Raw genomic sequence first — 19,523 nt, 5'->3', positions numbered from 1 at the left:
GTCACATTTATAACTGACAATTAAAATCCTTACATAAGCGGGCAATGTGACACCGCACTTTACATTTTAATTAGGAATCTTATAATGATACGGAAATAATATTCCTAGAGATCTACTCAAGTAGGTATATGTAGAATAGAATATTCTTTATTGTACACCATGGAATAGGAATGATGACAATTTTTTTATTGCAGTGTCCGTCTTGTAGCTTTTGTATAATAATGGAAACGTATTTTTTAATTTGTCCCGTAAACATTAATTGACCAAATTACAGTGAATGAAACTTACGCGTGACGTCACGATTGAGTATAAATTTTACTCTATCGTTACGTCACAAGCCCCCTCTCCTAAACTTTAAAGCAGTTAATCTTTGTCAATTCTAGTTTTTCTGAAAAAGGAAAATACGTGTCTCATACTTTTCAATTATCTAACTGAGGGACTAATGAGATTTTTTCTTTTAACTCCTTTCTTCTAAGTTCTAATACATACAATCTTAGGGTACAATGGTGGTCTTACATGTACGTATGTGTGTATTGTTTTACTTGTATCCTTGTGGAAGCGCCGTTTGTTTGCCAATCCAAAGAATGTAGTTTCGATCGTTAATATCTTCGTGGACAATGTATACAAAATAATAATAGTTTGCTAAAAATTTTGATGATAAACAGCCTGAAGAAACTGGCACACCTTAGATTTTTTAAATGGGGCGTATAAGACCAACGTCAGCGGTCTAAAGGCGACTCAAACTGTGATATTAAGGCTTAGCAATAAAAAAATACTTTTTGGAGGCAGGGAAATTGTCAAATTAGCTGCCAGTCAGTCTTGGCCTTGCCCTTAAGCTTTTTGCTTGGTAATGCTGAACCTGTGTTACTTTGTTTTTTTTTTTAATAGAATCATCGCACTTATGCTCCAGACTGGCCAATTGTACGTGTAAGCTGGACGTTCTAAGTGCCTGGTATCCATGGATTTCCTAGCACGAGATACTTTTGCGTTCACTAAATCGGTCATATTCAACCTTATTTTTAAATGTACTTCAAACATATTTCAGTCATGGTGTCGAGGACAGCAAGTGCCGACATTTTAAGATCTTGAGCTGATTTCGAAGAGGGGATTACAAGTTTTGTGTGTCCGTCTGGGGCAGCGTGGCTCCTAAATGGCTAAACTGATTTAAATGCAGTTTTTATTTGTCGAGATTCTTAAATATTTTCTATATTACCTATTTTCCAATTGTCCCTGATATAATGAACTAAATTTTGAGGCGCTAGCTTTATCCAAGGGTATATTTCGCAGAGAACCGGAATGGATGAGCAGCGACAAAAAATAATTAAAAAGTGCAAGTACCTAGGGATATACTGATAATGATTTTATAGGCGGCAGACTTAAATTATGCATAGAGTATTTTTATTTTACATCTTGACAACTTAAGATATATGATTTATGTAGAAGAGATACGCAATATGTATTAAAAACCGGTTAAGTGTTGGTCTTGTGACTCCGAAGGTTCCGTACAATTAGGCTACAGAAAAAAAATAATTTTTGAACCATTACAACGCTATTTAACCGCCATCCTTATTTGTTGTTATAGCGGCAACAGCAATAAGTACACCATTAATAACAACTTCATCTGTCTAGCTAATATAGTTTACTAGCTGTTGCCCGCGACTTCGTCTGCGTGGTTAGAAGATATAAGTTATGACTTTTTCTTCGCTCCTATTGGTCGCAGCGTGATGATATATAGCCTAAAACCTCTCTCGATGAATGGTCTATTCAACACAAAAATATTTTTTCAATTTGAACCAGTAGTTCCTGAGATTAGCGCGTTCAAACAAACAAACAAACAAACTCTTCAGCTTTATATATTAGTATAAGTATATTAGTATATAGATGCCAACGATATCTTCGCTACGTTTCATCGATTTTTAATTTCTCGCGCGGAGATTTTAATATTACGATAACTCATTACCTATTCACTTTTTTGGTGTAGTGTAAAAGGCAATTTTGTTCTATATTACATGTATAATATATCTAACTTATTTATTTGGATAAGGATTAATACTGTATTGTTAAAAATAGGTTCGTAAATAACCCATAATTTTACTGTATTAAGAAAACACATAAAAATGGTTATTGTGGGTTATCCTTGGAAGATAGACATATACCACCGCGGACTTTTTTGTAGATTTATTAAAGAGGTACAAACCCGCCATACATAGTTTTGTTGTAACTCAAAAGGTTTTGGCAGCGTTCTCGAGGAAAGCTCTCGAATGGCTTAATTTTTTCCGACATGTTTAACTAATATCGTTGTAATATTGTCAGTTTACACAAAACCTAAACTTATTATACACTAAAACCTTCCTCCAGAATTGCTCTATCTATTGTTGAAAACCGCATCAAAATCCGTTGCGTAGTTTTAAAGATTTAAGCGTTCATAGGGACATACAACATGACACATGACAGAAAAAGCGACTTTGTTTTATACTATGTAGTGATGAGATATAGCCTGGTGACAGACGGACAGACAGCGATATCTCAGTTCTAGCGTTCCGTAACCTACATTTCACAATTGAAATGTTCTAAACGTTATGAAATTTTTTAAGAAAAAAATGAAAAGCTTACTTGGTTCTGTACCTATGTATCTAAATTCTAGGTTTATACAATTTAGAGTCAGTTGCAGAAATGAGCTATTTGTTCAACATTGTACACATTAAGATACCTGTTATCACAGCAGGTAACGTTTTACAAATATTTATACTTCGTACAAATATAAAATGTACCTCATCGATTACTAACTCGATGCTCGGACTATTCGTAAAACTATTAATCATAATTATGTCAACAGTCAGCAGTACGTACGACTACAACATCCGGTATCTTTTTCGTTTGTTTCCTTTACACAACGGATGGGAACCAAATTCAAGTTCAGCCAATTATAAATATAAATACAATGGAATACAATAGCAACCATGGGTTCCGTACTAGAGTTTTTCAACAATATTATTAAGAAAAAAGGAAATGACAAATGTGGCCGTTGGGTAATTCAATTTTCTGTATGAGATGAGGCTTTTTACAGCTTATCCAGCAGTGTGTGTAATTCGGTCCGGTAATTTAATCGAACTAGCTGATCCGGTGAACTTTCTTCCTCCGAGCTGATCTATGAATTTCAAAGCATGCAAAAAACGTACAAGTCGGACCATCTTCGCTTTTTAGGAGGAATTCAGCCATATACGCACGTACAGTACAATACATATACATATTATAAAAGGGTAATCTTGAATCTATAAAAGGATATTGAGGATATGAGAATTTCATGGTCAATCTGCATGACACTGTGATTAACTCTAGACAGAAAATAGACAATAGGCATGATGCACAGATTTTTTCGAAAAATAAAATATATTATAAAAGTTTATTCAACGTGACTCCTGTCATTGTTCATAAACAAAAGCTGTTAACGCATGTTATCAACGATTAATTCTTAAAAAAGTCTTAATCCATTTCCTAACTTACCAGATTAACCTTAGAATTGAATACAAAATAAACAATTCGTAGGCTTTAAGCCTATTAAATTCAGCTAAGAACTCTAAAAATAATAAGTCAATATCATAGGTATTCCGTCCCACGCCCTACCATTTTTCTTCGAGTGGCTGTATGCTCGGTTGCCTTTGCCTTCAGTCGTTTACCGTTTGGCGCGAAAAAAACATACGCACTCGGCAAGTCTGCACGTTGGTCGCTGGGTATTTACAGTGTCGTTTTGTATAAATAGGTTGTTTTTAATGTCTGTGCCGCATCTCTTCGCGTTGTTTACTGAGAATCGCACGAGAGCGACGCTGTCCAAAACTATGTACCGGTTAGTGCACGTTTTTATATTATTGTATAACTACTAATGATTCTTTAATTAAAGTAAAGTTCAAGTTTAAACAAATTGTCGTATTAAAATTAGTACAATTTTATTTTAGAATCTAGAGTTGTTTGAGATTATTACATCTTTATTTATTATACTCCAAAAAAAAACGATTAAATCGTCAGACAATAAATAAGCTTTAACTTAAAATTATTTTGTTTTTGTAACACAAGGCCCTTCTGTACCTGAATCTAGCTTGTGTACTAATTGTTATCTAGGTGATGATAAAATATTTAAAAACATTATCAATAACGTTTTTTTTTTCTAAAAGTAATCTTCAACGTCAGTACCATAACAATGACCGTACTAGCAACAGTGAATATGTAACTACTCACCACATAGGTACTTTTCAGTTAGACTAAATTACTACAATGCACAATACACAATCAGTAAAAAGTGTACCTACATATCCGATCTAAAATCATTTCAACACTCGGCGCCGGTCTATCATTATCAATTTGCGATTGTACTAAATCATTAATAAACATGAAAAGTACAATTAAAAACACGCATTCACAGCTAAGTAGTGATAAAACGCAACGATATTGTATTTGAAGAAAAAACTATTCATTGTTATTTAGACAATAAGCGGGGAACGGCATTATGTGGCGTTTAATTACTGACAGAGTGATTAGCTAACAGATATCCATTGTTTATAGTGATAAGTAGCTCCGTACTTCATGGTTAGACGGACGAGGGCAAATTTGGAAGTTTAAAAAAAACTTAAAACGTTTAAAACGCCATTATTTTTGTCTGTGGTCCCGAAAAAGCGCGCGTAAACCGGTCATTGCGTACTTACAAATGTTTTCGAAAACATGTTTTGTATTTTGCTAATTGATTTGTTGAGATGCTACTGCGTCATAAAAACTTGAAAGTGGTCGAATATATTAATAGTGCGTCAACTTCTGTTCACATTAATTTTGGTGATAGGTCTAATATTAACTCCAATAGTCTGTAATTTAGACGTCTCTGTATTATGGTTGTAATTGCAACTTGAAAGTTAAAATTTTGGATTTGAACCTTTAGTCCCATTTTAAATATCTTCCCTATTGGTAAAAATTTTGCGGCTAGACCAAAAACAAACTTAGCTCTTAAATTCTCCTTATTGTAAATACAAATCGCGAAATCGCAAGTCCCATCATAACTCAACTAATTACTTTGAGTATTCCTTATGAATATTCCTTCCAGCCTTCCCGTACTTTAAAAGTTTGGTAAATAGCTCAGTACCAAAACATTTATTTTTATCCTCGGGTAACTTCAGCCGTAATATTCTAAGCTTTGTCAAAAACAACTAAATAATAAAGCATCAATGTCCGTAATTTTTACCAGAAATATGCACTTGAAGTTAAAATGTTTTACTTCCCTATATTTATTACCTACACTACCGTGGGAAGCCACAAATCACAAAATAAGTTCCTACAATCCGAATTAGATTAATGAACTTTAATTAATTTATAGACACAGCCTTAAAATCAACAATTACATTTATTATTAAACCTAACGTACAATAATGAATGAAGTAAATTCGGTTGTATAATCATTATAATTTGTTACGATCACATCTTTGGGATACGAACGTTAAAACAATGCAAGGTTGGAATTATAAAAATGATATAATGTCTATTTAGACTGAACATTGAACAATTATGCTGACTTTGCTTTTAACTATGTCAGCAAAGTCGTTATTTTTAGACCTCAATGGATCTATTATAGTCACCTATAGCCATATTGTAATATATTTTGTAACCCAAATAAGATAATATTTAACTCATGTGAGCTGATAGGTTTCTTGGCTAAAAACCTTTGTCATAAATCAAAAAAATATAAGAAAGTAAATGATAATGATATTTGAATAAATTGTAACCAAATTATTGACTTCAAATTAGAATCATGTTCGTTCATATTCTCATAAGTTATTCTCGTCAGGGTCCACATAATTTCCGATTTAATTAACTTTGGGGTTTGAAGTTCTTCCCGATCAATTTATTCGAACGAATGTTTTAAAGAAACCTTGAGTTCCGGTTACACAATATTGGCTCCATATCTATCGTGCAGTTCTTAGGGTATAATATATCTAGCTAAGTCCATCAAACTGGTACATCTGTAACAGTTGAAGCGGATAGGATATCTTGCAGCTATTGTTACAACGCTACTAACAGTCCTAGCCGATTTCACAACCTAGGATGGGGAGCAAGAAATGTTAGTGAAATACAAGGATTAACAGTTTTTTTAGGTAAAAAGTGCCCACAAATAGGAAAACCCAACAAAAGAAAAGGGAGCTCCGTGATCCCAAGCTTTCATTTGCAAATAGTGAGAGTTTTCTTCCATTTAGCTACGGGAAGGAAATTAAAAAGAAGGGGGTAAATTATAACACAGTACCCTCAGGATGAGAGTGACAGTGACACATCTTGGAAGTCACGTAACCATTAGACAGCACTCTAATTAGCCCATCTTCCACCGCTTCCTAAGTGCTCTAGGCGTGCGTGCATTCATTCATTCATTCCATGTATAAAAAGGGAACGGGCCTGAAGTAACAAGTGTCAGAGGTCAACGGAAAAAGTACCTAGTCAGGTCTTACTAAATTTTCGAGTCTTAAAAAAATATAAACCTAGGAAACAATTGATTTTACAATATTCCTGACTAAATTCTATTAGCTAGATTCTTATTTTTCTCAGCTATTTTTTTTCTCACGTCACCTTGAAGACTTTTCATTATAACATGTCAATGTCGTTGTAATTTCGCAATGTTCACGCGAATTAGTTATAAATAAAGAATCGCCATCATCTCATAACTTATGTAACCTCAAATATGTGCGAATTAAATATTTGATCTTGTCATACCTTCGAGTAGGTTGTTGTCATGTTACCTGTTTAGTCATTATCATTTTAAACTAGTTATTTTAGGGAAATAAGGTATTTAGGGGTCCGTGTCTAAGTGGTAAAACCGGCAATGCCTCAATAGTCTATTTTTTTTAGATAATGTTGCCGCTATAATAACAAATAATTTAAGCCGCGGTTTGGTAACGGTTGGTAAGGTCATAAATTTGACTGATGACCAATTTTTTTTCTGATATTTTCTTTATCTTCATAATATTTGTACGGAACTCCTTAGTGTTCATCGGGTTCATCTCGCTCGAGGCCTATTTTTTCACAATATCCGGTATTTATAACGAACAAATATTACACTTTGCGCATATTTGTGTCTCGCTTCTTATGGGTATTTAAACAAAAAATTTAGATGAAGACTAAACATATTTTTTTTATATATCGGAAACTATTCCGACGGGCCATAAGTATTTTTCTCTAACGCACATTTTGTAGATATTATTTTAAGTAAAAGAAATCACTACATGATGCCACACACAGACTCGTCAAACTTTTAATACCTCTACCTTTCGCGACGAGGGTTTATAATGAAAGGACATTTGTGAGCAGCAGGTCCTTAGTCGTTGATAAAATCGTACCTTAAAACGGGGTGAACAGAAACTAGTATTTTTTTAGGGGATCACATACATTTTCTTACTTTTAATGCTCAAAAACAATTTCTTTATGAAATGCTTGAGAATTTTCAAAAATACCTCTATTCACCCCTTCCTACCGATATTTTTTTAAACAGTTTAAAAATAAGCCTTGCACCACTTTCCGTCAACATTACGTAAATCTGTTTAGCGTTTGACTGACAAACATCTTCTCGGCAAGACCCACTGGGTCAGGGACTGTCAACATTTGTCTTATGTAACACTACCGTTTTTATGATTGCGAACCAAAGAGGTAAAATGAAACTCTATTACTAAAAACCTCACTATTTGATCAACCGTACATCTGTCAGCAAGCTATCTCGTGAACTGCGATGGTTAGATAGTTAAAATTTCCATAGATTACCTATATTTGTTTTACCGCTATAACAACAAACGATTTTAAATGAAACCTACCTAGCTAGTTTATCCGGTCTTCCTAATGATATCTACCCATTATACGAAATAGATCGTTTACCTGTATAATTTATTCTAGTACTACAGCGTAATGGTTCCCGTTTCCATGGAAATGCCAGGATAAAATGTAGCCTTTACCCTGCCCCCATCACTCCCCCCCCCCTTATAACTGTAAAAAGTGTATGATCGGGACCTAAAATTTAGCGTTAATTCCGGAACTTGGAGCAACTCGTTACGACAAAGATGATCACCGATCTACGGGCCGATCGCATCAGGCGTAGCTTAACCTGTGATCGACTGTTACTAGCTGTTGCCCGCGACTTCGTTCGCGTGGTTAGAAGATATAAGTTAGGTATTTTTGAACGGAAGCCCTCGAGGATGAATAATCTTCCCTGTTTTTTCCACATTTTCCATTGTATCTTCGCTCCTATTAGTCGCAGTCTGATGGCATATGGCCTAAAACCTTCCTCAATGCATGGTCTATTCAAAACAAAAATATTTTTTCAATTTGAACCAGTAGTTCCTGAGATTAGCGCGTTCAAACAAACAATCAAACAATCAAAGAAACAAAGTCTTCAGCTTTATATATTAGTATAGAGCTAAAACAGTTCATGAAAAAAACAGATACGCTTGAAATGAATGTTTTATATTAATTGAAAAACCATTAAGTCGATGTAATATGTTTGGTCAAAGGACGCTTTACTTGCTTGTATAATGTCAATATCATTTTTACAATTAGGTATCAACGTCACATGATTATATTGTTCACCAGTTTTCGATGGACCAGCCGTAATGCAAAGGCCAGCGTTTCCTGAAAATAATTTAGTATTACTATAATATATATAATAATAATAATTAAATCTTCTTTTTGCATTTCGGTACCTTCCACCTGTAAACTGAGACGCGTACGTCGCGTCATAAAAAGGCGTCTGTTTTCTTCTTCTATCTTTACAAGGTATTTTAATCTTATTTCTTTTCTACATACACTTACATTTGCGTAATCAAATTCAAGAGTCGTGGAAGATAATCCGCAGATAATCCTATTAAGGGCCGATTTTTCAATCGCCAGATAATTTTTATTTGACGAATAAGTTAGACGTATAGTACAGCTTTTGTATGGAAAATATGTCAAACCGCCATATTTATTCCTCAGGTAGAAGTTATCTGGCGATTGAAAAATCGGCCCTAAATTAAATTTGTAAGCCGATACTAACGATTTCTTTTGTTTCCTCGACGGCGTAGTAGGCTTGAAGCCGATATACAGATTCTTCTCTCTTTGCTTCTTCCTCTGTTTGGCCCGCTTCCTCTTTTCCTTTGCCCAGAGGCGGATCTTGAATTTGTGGGGCCCTGGGCTAATACTGCTTAGGGGCCCTACCTAATTACTCAACTAATTGCCATTTTGACAAGAAACTGTTTTCTGTAGTGATGTAGGTATATGTAATGTAATATATGTTAAGTACAAGAAGAAAATAGGAAAACAAAAATTTTATTTATTTATTAAAACATTATTTATTGCAAAATAAATTGACGGGTTATAAATGGTTATGTTAAATAAATTATAAAGCAACCTTTCTGCATTTTTGTGCTGCAAATTCTTTTATTTGGTCATCGCACTGTAGGTCCTTTGTTAAATCGCAATTTATCGAAAGAACTGATAAATGATTTAGTCGATAGTTCGACATTGTTGTCCTGTATTTGTTTTCTATATACGACATCCTGGAGAAAGAACGCTCCGCTTCACAGCTAGTGATCGGCATCGTTAAAAAAATCTTTAAGATAGTATAGCAGTTTGGGAAAACATCAACAAGTTTCTTTTCATAAATTAGCCAAAAAATTTCACTGCAAGAGGTGTAAGACTCTGTCTTAGATTGCAGTAAGTAAGATTTCAACTGAATGCACTCATTCACTAAATGTTCGTCTACGTCATTTGGATAATAATCAATAATATTACGTACACTTTCCATATCTATGTGTTCCTGATTTTTGTCTTGCAAATCCATTAAAAATTTAAATTTTTTGCTATAGGTCTCATAGGCTTGGCTTCTATTATTTAAATCCATAATCATCTTATCCAACGCAACGTTAAGCGTGTCTCTTTTAAATTTTTCTGCGCAGTTCACTGAGACTTTATCTGTAGATTTATCTGAAAATTTCAAAGTAATGCGTCTCTTATTTATGTCACTGTAGTCTGTTCCCACACTAGTACTTAATTTTTTAGCTTTCTCTTCGTATTCCTTTAGCTTCTGATCTGATTGTTGCCTTATGTTTTTCACGAACTCTTTTAATGACACAATTAACTTATTGCCTTCACCAATGTCTAAACCAGGGCTCTGTACTTTTTTATTAACTACATTAAATCTCTCCAAAATTTCTTCCCAAAAAACAATCAAAATTGCAGTTTCTAGTTTCGCCAGTTTATTAAATAAATTTCGTGCCTCTTTTCGGAAATCAACTTTTTCATCGTCATTTTCGCCGAAACTATTGAGAATTTTCATAATGCCATCATAATTACTTTTCAAAGCTCTGACAGCATCAAAGTGACAAGACCATCTGGTCTGGCTTAAACTTTTTAACGTAAATTTTAGTTTTGTTTCACGATTTAACAGTTCCCACCTATGGGTCGAAGCAGAGAAGAAAACGTATATTTGTTGCACTATTCCAAAAAAATTTACAATTTCGGTTGCAACCTTCACGGATTCTTGACCAACTAGGTTAAGGGAATGCGCAGCACATGGCACGTAATCCGCGGATTTATTTTTTTCTTTTAGTAGTGCTTGTACACCATTGTAGACTCCGGCCATATTAGCAGCGTTGTCATATGACTGTCCCCTGCAATTATCCAGTAGTAGTCCATTTGTTTCCAAAAAGGCTTGTAGAATATTAAATAAATATAAGCCAGTATGACTACTAATTTTAATGAAAGATACACATCTTTCATACACTTTTCCCCGAAAACAGTATCGTAATACAATAGCAAGTTGGTCATCGTGAGACAGATCTGGGGTTGAATCCATCATAATTGAATAATACTTTGTGTCGTCGTTATTTATTTCAGTTATAATTTGTTTAATTATCTGTTTACCCATAATCTCAATTATTTCCTCATATACTGTTTTTGATAAATATGATATTACAGGGTTTGGTCGCAGCTCTCGTTGTTCAATATGTTCACGTATGAATGGGTCGAATTCTGCCAATAGCTCTAGAGCACCCATAAAATTACCATTATGTGGAGAACCAAATACTTCCTCGGAACCTCTAAGTGCTAAGCCTCTTATACTCAAAAATTTTAGCACTGCAATAACCCGTTTTAGGACATTGTGATAATATTCTGTTTCTTTATTTAATTGCTCCTGAAGCTGCTTGTCTAAAACAGACTTATTTTCTTTTCGTGTCAACCACACTAACATTGAATTCTTATGTTCATTAGAATTTTCGTGATTTTCTAAACAAAATCCTATGTGTTTCCAATCAGAAAATCCGGTTGTGTATTGAGAAGGAGTTTTAGAAAAAAGTTTGCAAGTCAAACAAAAAACAGTACCAACTCTTTTTGAATAACTTAACCAAGATCTTTCCAGTAATTGGCCATTTTTCATTTTTCTAGTGAAATACCTATTTGAAAAAGATCTGTTTTGTTCTTTATATTTCCTCATTGAAGCTGAATATATATTCTTCGGATCTTTATTTTGAAAGTCAGTCATTTTATGTGAGAGGACGAAATTAATAAAATCATTATTCAGCAAATCTGGCCACAAGCCCACGTCAACATATTTCTCAAACTCAAACTTAATATTTTCTAAATTTCTTTCCACCTCGGTCTCGGTATTACCTCCCTTTTGCTGAACACCAATTTCATTTTCAGAGGAACCAGAGGGTTGCTGGAAGTCAAGATATTGCACATTTTCATCGTTGGTATTTTTTTTCTGGTTTTCAAAATCTTGCATATTTTCATCACTTGTATTTTTTTCTTCGTTTTGCGATTTTTTGCTGCCATCGGTTAGATTCTCTTCGCATAAAATACCTTCCTTTACGTTTTTTAATGGATTTATAGCTATTTCATTCGCGTTTATATGTTCCGATTTAAAAAAAGTTTCAATTTTTGCGCATTTATTTCTTTCTTGTTCTCGACTAAACTGTAATTTTCTTTTTTCAGCTCCACTTTTATATTTTCTAGCAGACATATTGTAAAATAAGATATTTTTCTGAAAATAAACAAAGAACTGGATAGAACTTTTAATTTTAATACCTACTTTGTAATGAGTGTAGCAATTCACAAATTATAATTAAATATCGAACGAGTTTGATTCATTTAGTTTTGAAAACTGAAATAAAAAGTCATGTTTTATAATTCTTTTTACTTACCTACTGCCTATTAAAAGCAGGAAGTCTAGTTATGCTGAAGACTTTCAATTTTAGTAAATTAAAAGAAAGGTCCGGTCCTTATAACTTTTAAGTTATCTATTACTTAGTAAACTAAACACACGCACTAAACACGTTTCTAACAATAACAAAGTCAATTCGTTAATATAGTCGACTATAGCAGAAGTGCGGAAAAATAACAAAATTGCGTCGGGCGATAAGCGGAGGGAAGTCCCCAGTAATAGACACTACTATACACGGAATACACCGACTGAAAACAAGCGACAGGGAATTCCCCGTTCCATTTGATAGATGCGCACTCGGGTTGATTGATCGCAGTGTTGCCAACCTAATGATCGGATTTTTTAAAATTCTAGATAATTTTTATTATTGACAATATCGTCTATTGGTTTCAGTTCGGTTGGGGGCCCTCTGTATTCGCGGGGCCCTGGGCTGCAGCCCAAAAAGCCTTTTAATAGATCCGCCCCTGCCTTTGCCAACTGCTTTTGTAACGCGTCAATGGCACGCTGTCGGTTTTTCTTATCGTTCATGTCGTACTTACTCTCTGAAACAAATGCAATTATTTGCGCACCCGTTGTCTCTGTCACCTTCGGGCTTCTTCCAACAAGTCTTAAAGGTCAGCTATAAGCATGCTTTAAGCGGTGATAGCTCCTACCTACCTAGATAACTGAAGACTTTTTCAACGATACTTCAATAAAAAATACATAGACATTTTAAAATGTTTAGTAATACTCACTAAGCTCCAAGTGATAGTCATGAAATCCTGATTTAGGCGCTTTCTTGAATTTTTCCTCAAGTTCGTGAAGCATGTTACACAGATGACCTATGACTGTGGCCATCTCCAATATGTTTGTGTACAAATATATCATGTATGTAGACGGAGCGAAATTCCTATTTTGATTGAAAAAGAATCGCTTTTGAGCCATATAAAACAATTCTAACATTTTTTGGTATTTCGTTATTATCTCGTTTGTCATATATCCCACTTCGTATTCTATATTGTTTTCATAAAAATATCTTTTATCGTAGTACATTCTCAAATCTTTCAACCTTGAAAGAAAAAGGAAAATAAAATAAGTTTATAGAAAAATAACTAAGATGGTTTCCTCTAAATGGACCATACTCACGAGCTATAATATGTGTTCGCTATAATATAACAAGCAGTCATTTTATACGTGGCCGTGCCGACTTGTGGCATGTTGATTTCATGTAATCCGTAATTAACTCCGTCACCGCCTACAATTTGACAATGTAATTAGGACCAATTATTAACAAAATAATCAATTGTACTTAAAAATATATTGTAACCAGTTAGGCGAACTGGGCCCCGATTCTGCTATATTACAATGGCGTATGAATGAATGGCAGTTGGATTAAATTTGAAATAATTGCTATTCTAGAATAGGAGGTATGTTATTGACCAGGTGATTAACGCGGGCAATATTTATAATGCCCGAGTATTATGAATAATGTCTAGCTTTATCGAGCTAAGTGATTATTTATCATATTGCACGGTCATTATTATATTGCTTCATGACAGTTGGGCAATTTGATACTAGTGTTTTATTTATATTTTATACTTTAAGAGAAGGTGTTTATTATACGTGGGTAGTAATGAGTCCGATTGCTCAAACTGCAGTTTATTTTATGTTTCATAATAATAAGTTATTTCTATAAAACAAAGATTGTTGTGAAATTTTTGCTTTACATTTAATTATAGGTATTTTATGTTATTTTTTTAATATGATTTTCCTTAAGTTTTAAATGCAAAAACTAGTTGTGTTTTAAAGTAGAAATCCCTCGTAATTATTCCAAATAATTAGTCTGTTTATTTAAGTGTTTTAATAATTAGTTTATTTTAAGTTAAATGACGATAACAATAACAAGGGGAATTATAAAACGAGCGATTAAAAAAAGCTTTGCGACTGATGATGACATACTGTATTAATATCTTGAGCAGTATGCATTTGAGTAAGCCAAAAAAATAACTAAACTAACGACGAATATTGATTAATAATAAAATCCAGAACGGGCTTACAAAAAGTGGATTGTGATTTAAAATTTTATACGAGCGACTTCATTACTATGTTAACCGGAAACACAGAGAACTTTAATATTAAGATAGAATCGATTTTTCTAAGTGAGGACATAATCAATAAAATATTTTAATATTGGGTTAGGTTAGGTTAGGTTAAAACTGCGACCTCCTATGAAACGACTCGCATTTCGATACTGTTCTGTTGATTTCTCGTCATTTACAGTCAGTCGCTCACTTAGTAATTATATAACCCTAATTTATAAATAGACACTTGAAATTTTAATTTACAGTTACTCGTTTTATTGCTACCCATAAAAAATGTAATTAAATATGTATTATTACTTCGCCCAAAAGGTGATGTGCAATATGTCTAGTGCCCGGTCAATTTGATTATTTGAATAATTATTATCAAATTGCACTCTCATATTGGGCATTTTTCATAATGACCGAGTATGTATACTGCTCTATTTATCACTTAGCACGGGCTTAATGGGAGCTGCAAGTAGACACCACACCGGTATGTCGGTAAATAGGTAGCCGCTCCATGGCTAGGTTGACTCATAAGCATGTAGGTGCTTTATGGTAAATCAGAACAAAATGCTGTAGCAGCACCTTATTTCTCAAGTCCTTATTTGATGTCAGTGTGTATAGCGTTTCTGTTTTTTTATTGTTAACATTAATATCTCTCTGCCTACCTCCTTGATAGGAATCTTTAGTTTCTCTATACGTTTTCCAGTGCGGTTCTTTGCCACCTGTTCCTTTTAATGTTATTTAATCTTAGTTTACGTACCCCTGTAACCTTCATTGTTATCTTCAGGGGGGAAGAGGTCGTCACGTCTGTGTTTCGGGGGTGGGGTGATGGCCCACATGTTTTTTGAGCTTTTTTGTAAGTATGATCGGCATTCCGGCAGCCATACCACTGAAAAAGCCACTAATATTATAAAAGCTAAAGTTTCTCTGTCTTGGTACACAGATACAGTGAAGAGTCTGAGAAAGGACATAGGCTACATTTTAGCTGTAAAAAAAGGGTTGTACGAGAGTTAGAGTAAGTTCATATGAAACTTATTTTCCGCTTGACGAATAAAAACCGTATCTTTGGTCCTATATTGCACGCAAAGCCTTACTAAAAGTATTGTTCTTAAGATTAGTGGCGTAATATTATGAACTCATTGACTTCCAACCTTTTTCACGTTTCGTGTAAATTATGAATAATAAAAACCAATGCAGGGCATATTGGACTGAGGGTTCTTTAAGAATAGGTTATAGAAAAACAATTGCAAAAGTTCGCCCATCGAATTTTTGTCTGTTCCAACCGTTGCTTCCTCGGTTTTTATTAGTTATTGTTATTCCGCCGGTGACCGACGAAATAGGCAACGTCGCCCCAGAGATAGGGTTCCGTCACTACTCTATGGTTACGGAGTACTATAAAAGACCAAGTATTTCCTATCTAAGTAGGTACTAGGCACAGATGGAAAATTTGGACACTGGGACCCGATAAAAAGGGAAAGTAATCGAAGTAAGGGGGGCTTTCACAAACATTCAAGTCAGATGCACCAAAATAGCCAGGCTCGGCAAAAGCGTTCGTGGATCACACAAACGCTTGTCCTACACGCAGATCAAACCCGCGACACGTCGTGCTCAGTGGATTGGTGATCTCAACCACTCGGCTATTCGTGCAGTCTTTATTCAAGGCGTGAGAAGGATAAGACAAAATTATAATTCTTACCGGCTGTTAATATTAAAATATTATTTGCGCTGCGAGCCAGCCACATGAGTCGAAGTGCGAACAAGATTAAAACTCATTCATTAAACTTATCAAAGGTGTTATGCACATTAAGTGATTTAAAACCATAAAACACAATAATATGAATAAAAAGATTTACCGCTCGTAAGTGTTACATAGGTCTATATTACATAATTTCTAAATATCTTTCTTCTGTTTTGATCGTTTTAGTAAAGGACTTAACTAGAATATTCTGCTTTAGCTTACTACACGATTGAAGAAGTCGGTAACACATCTACAATTTCAACAAGAGTAGAAAATGCTCCTGTACTTATGGAGAAGGCACCTCTAAGTCACGTATTAATCAAAACGGAATGTTATTTCTATTGACGTTAATCATTTTAGGGATGACAATTGGCTAAAGGGAAACAGTTCTATTATAAACCGTATTACTATCATCCTGGGGAGCCTATTTTTTCGTGGTCTGGTATATGCGTTAACTATCCACACTAGCCGCCGACAACAGTCTTAGCTACGCAGCTGTGTAAGATAAAATTAATTTCAGTACAGACTATGTTGCCTTTTCCCACCACTATACTGGGATCAGCTTCTAGTTTGATCAGATGCAGCTAAGAGCTAGACCTTCTCAACCCAATTACCTGGGCAACACGATGCCTCTAGTACCTACTGGTTGCCAGACCTCCTACTAGCCGTTACGACTACCCTTAGCGGCTGTCAAACATGTAGGAACAGCTGCAGCCCACAGTTTAACATGCCTTCCGATACAATTAGTTACACAATAGACATTTCTTTCAAAATTTCGAGATCACGTTTTGATAGTATATTTGCGTCTTAGAAATAACACCGGCTATCGCTATTATTTATGATATTATGCTGTTATGCGTATAAATAAAACATCTAGAACCAGTTTACTGTATACATTAGATGGTCAACAAACCTATTTGGTAATAGCTACGAATTATACATTTTTATGGATATTGATGAAATGTGTTGCTTTATCGTGTTACAAATAAAACTCAAAACCTTTGGCATACGAAAACTTTGGTTATAGATATCTAAACGGTATTTTATATGCCAATAAAAAAAAAACTCATTTCATACGTATAGATTTGTTAACTTTTTTAATTATTTTGTTTATTTCTCAGAGAACTGTTCCTGTTGCTACTATGCGTTGGCATAGTGCTCCCAGCTCCACAGCAGGACAGTAACATCACTTACGTCACGCGTCAAGCTAAGCTAGACGAACCCAGACCAGACACCATTACTTCAGAAACTGAATCAAAGATAGAAAATGTTCCTCTCACTATACCTGGTACAATAGATACCAAAAGCAATACTACTACCACCGAAAATACGAAGAATATTACAGCGAAAACACCTGATAAACCAGTCTACAATTATTCTGATCGAATATATTCTATAAAAACTAAACCGAAAACTACTACAAGCACAACAGAAGAGACTCCAACTCCTACTGAAGAAGTAGCTGAAGAGGTGAACGTCAATAAAACTGACGTCATCGTACTAGAGATTAAGGATACCGACATCACTCCCGCGGAGAGCATTCTCCAAGACACCATAGCTAATGAGAATCAGAGCAGTACGTACGAAGACGTGACGGTGAGCGACGAACTGGTGACGGAAAAGTACGAAGAGGAAACTACAGCAACCACAGAAGTGGATGTGGAAACCACGAGACCACCGCTCCCGAAATTTATCCCCAAACTAAGCTACTTCGGGAAGTCCAGCTATCCGGGATCGTTTTCGCAGAACCTGATCGCGAATCCCGGAAAAAGGAGGTTTAGATCTCGTTGCAGGTGCGAGAAAATATGGAACTGTGTGAAGTTACAAATAAGTGTCCCGAGATGTCCCGAAGAATACTTTTTGTGTTGTTCTTAGATGTTGATTTGGCTCTGGCGAGCTCGTGAGTACCCACCGAACTGTTACAGATCGTGTAAGGAGGAATGTTGGACTAATGTGCCTCGAAGGTCAATCAAAACTCGTTATAGCTTGTTTACATCTTCTTTGTCTCATAAACATGAGAAAAATGTAAAAACATGATGTAAATAGGAGACTAGGTAGGAATTTTAAGACTAGTCCAAAAATTTAGCTTGTTTTAGAATGACTTCTTTCAATCATAAGTAGCGTATTATAATCCTCGCAATTTTCTACCATTGGACGCGATTGACGTTATTGGCAATACATTTCTATTGATAGCCTTTTTTGATACTGGGTTTTGCCATGATAACGTCGTTATCCTGTAATGCGACAAAGTTCTTGCAAACTTAACATAATAGTAATAGATCTTAATAGATCCCCGAACATTGTAAAGATATTTGACCGATGTAAGTGTTCAGTAGTTATTTATTGTAATCTATTTAGGTCATTAGGAATGTATTATATGAGAATTCTAGCATTTAAAACATTTTCCAATGTTAGTTACCCAAAACTTGAGAAACGCTGGACGCTTTTCTCAAGTTTTAGCGAGACAAATATAGTTTTTAAGTCAGTATTTACCTAGGACCTATTACAAGTACAAATGCCAAATTATAATCACAGGCATTTTAAACGTACTTTATAGTTCATTATTATTTATATGAAGAATACAAGAAAAATAAAAACATTTAGAAAAATTAACAATGTGTTTTAACTTAAGAACTGAGGGTCTTCTACCACCTCCTCAAGTAATATGGCATGTGTGCGAAAGAGACGCCACTCTACGCCGTGTAATGCGCTATCACGCTGTTTCGAAACGGCAATTTTGAAAATAAACCTAAAGACAGTAACACTATACATAAAAACAACAAATGGAAATTTACACATTTAATTCGTCATATAGAAACAAGAGTTATCACAAAAATATAACATTACTTAAACAGTCATTCGCCTAGAAGAATATATTAAACATTTACTACCAACTAAACATGCTTACAATGTACAGAAAATTCAATACGACCGTCCACACATCAGAGAAATATGGTAAAAGCACCTTTGTGTAACAGACTTAAGATTCATTATTGTCTTTCTGACATGTGGTGAGCCGTACAATTAAATTAAGAGACATAAACATTGTTTATACACGCTGAAATTTTACTAATATAGTTGAGTGAAGCGATAGTACCTGATGCCAAAGAAATAAAAAAACATGCGAGGCAGACACCAAGGAATAAAAATAAAGAGCGATACTTATTTATGAAACATCAAACATTACCAAATATGCATGGAAACAAAGCTACGACGTCACACTTACTGAAGGAGAAGGCACTATACAAAAATGGCATCCGTCCTTTTTAATAAAAAAAGAAAAAAAATCTGTTTTTAACAGAAAAAATAAAGAGCACCGTTTAAAAAAAAAACATGGTGTACCTATGTATTTTTTGTAATAAAAACACCAACAAGTATACAGTATATTTATTAATTTATCAAAAGTTGATTATTCAATGCTTTTTATTCATAAAATCGGTTTCCTCGTAAGGCCAGGGCATCTACCACCTTCTTTTAAAGTAAGTCTGTTGTAGCAGACACTGCTCTT

General features: G+C 34.6%; 2 protein-coding genes across 2 annotated transcripts; one reads left to right on the top strand and one right to left on the bottom strand.

The window, feature by feature from the left end:
- Positions 1-2,507: 2,507 nt before the first annotated feature.
- Positions 2,508-19,343, top strand: LOC113502794. Its single transcript, XM_026884490.1, has 2 exons — positions 2,508-3,844; positions 17,137-19,343. The coding sequence occupies exons 1-2, from the start codon at positions 3,771-3,773 to the stop codon at positions 17,888-17,890; spliced, it is 828 nt and encodes a 275-aa protein (XP_026740291.1). The 5' UTR covers positions 2,508-3,770; the 3' UTR covers positions 17,891-19,343.
- LOC113502793 lies at positions 8,470-17,124 on the bottom strand. Its single transcript, XM_026884489.1, has 6 exons — positions 15,038-17,124; positions 13,337-13,445; positions 12,946-13,259; positions 12,680-12,753; positions 9,044-9,141; positions 8,470-8,640 (listed from the first exon to the last, which is right to left on the bottom strand). The coding sequence occupies exons 1-6, from the start codon at positions 15,246-15,248 to the stop codon at positions 8,595-8,597; spliced, it is 852 nt and encodes a 283-aa protein (XP_026740290.1). The 5' UTR covers positions 15,249-17,124; the 3' UTR covers positions 8,470-8,594.
- Positions 19,344-19,523: the final 180 nt, after the last annotated feature.

The sequence above is a fragment of the Trichoplusia ni genome, chromosome 18, assembly GCF_003590095.1.
Source record: "Trichoplusia ni isolate ovarian cell line Hi5 chromosome 18, tn1, whole genome shotgun sequence".
NCBI lineage: Eukaryota > Metazoa > Arthropoda > Insecta > Lepidoptera > Noctuidae > Trichoplusia > Trichoplusia ni.
The sequence above is the reverse complement of the archived record's forward strand: the minus strand, read 5'-3'. Positions and strand labels throughout refer to the sequence as shown.

What these genes read in the sequence shown, in the direction of transcription:
- LOC113502794 (XM_026884490.1), top strand. Translation starts at nt 3,771, where the DNA reads ATGTCTGTGCCGCATCTCTTCGCGTTGTTTACTGAGAATCGCACGAGA. An exon ending in CTGTCCAAAACTATGTACCG is followed by an intron (nt 3,845 to 17,136) that starts GTTAGTGCACGT and finishes TTTATTTCTCAG; the next exon opens with AGAACTGTTCCTGTTGCTAC.
- LOC113502793 (XM_026884489.1), bottom strand. Translation starts at nt 15,248, where the DNA reads ATGTCCTTTCTCAGACTCTTCACTGTATCTGTGTACCAAGACAGAGAA. An exon ending in TAACAATGAAGGTTACAGGG is followed by an intron (nt 13,446 to 15,037) that starts GTACGTAAACTA and finishes GTCAAATTGTAG; the next exon opens with GCGGTGACGGAGTTAATTAC. An exon ending in TACAAAAGCAGTTGGCAAAG is followed by an intron (nt 9,142 to 12,679) that starts GCAGGGGCGGAT and finishes CTCTGGGCAAAG; the next exon opens with GAAAAGAGGAAGCGGGCCAA.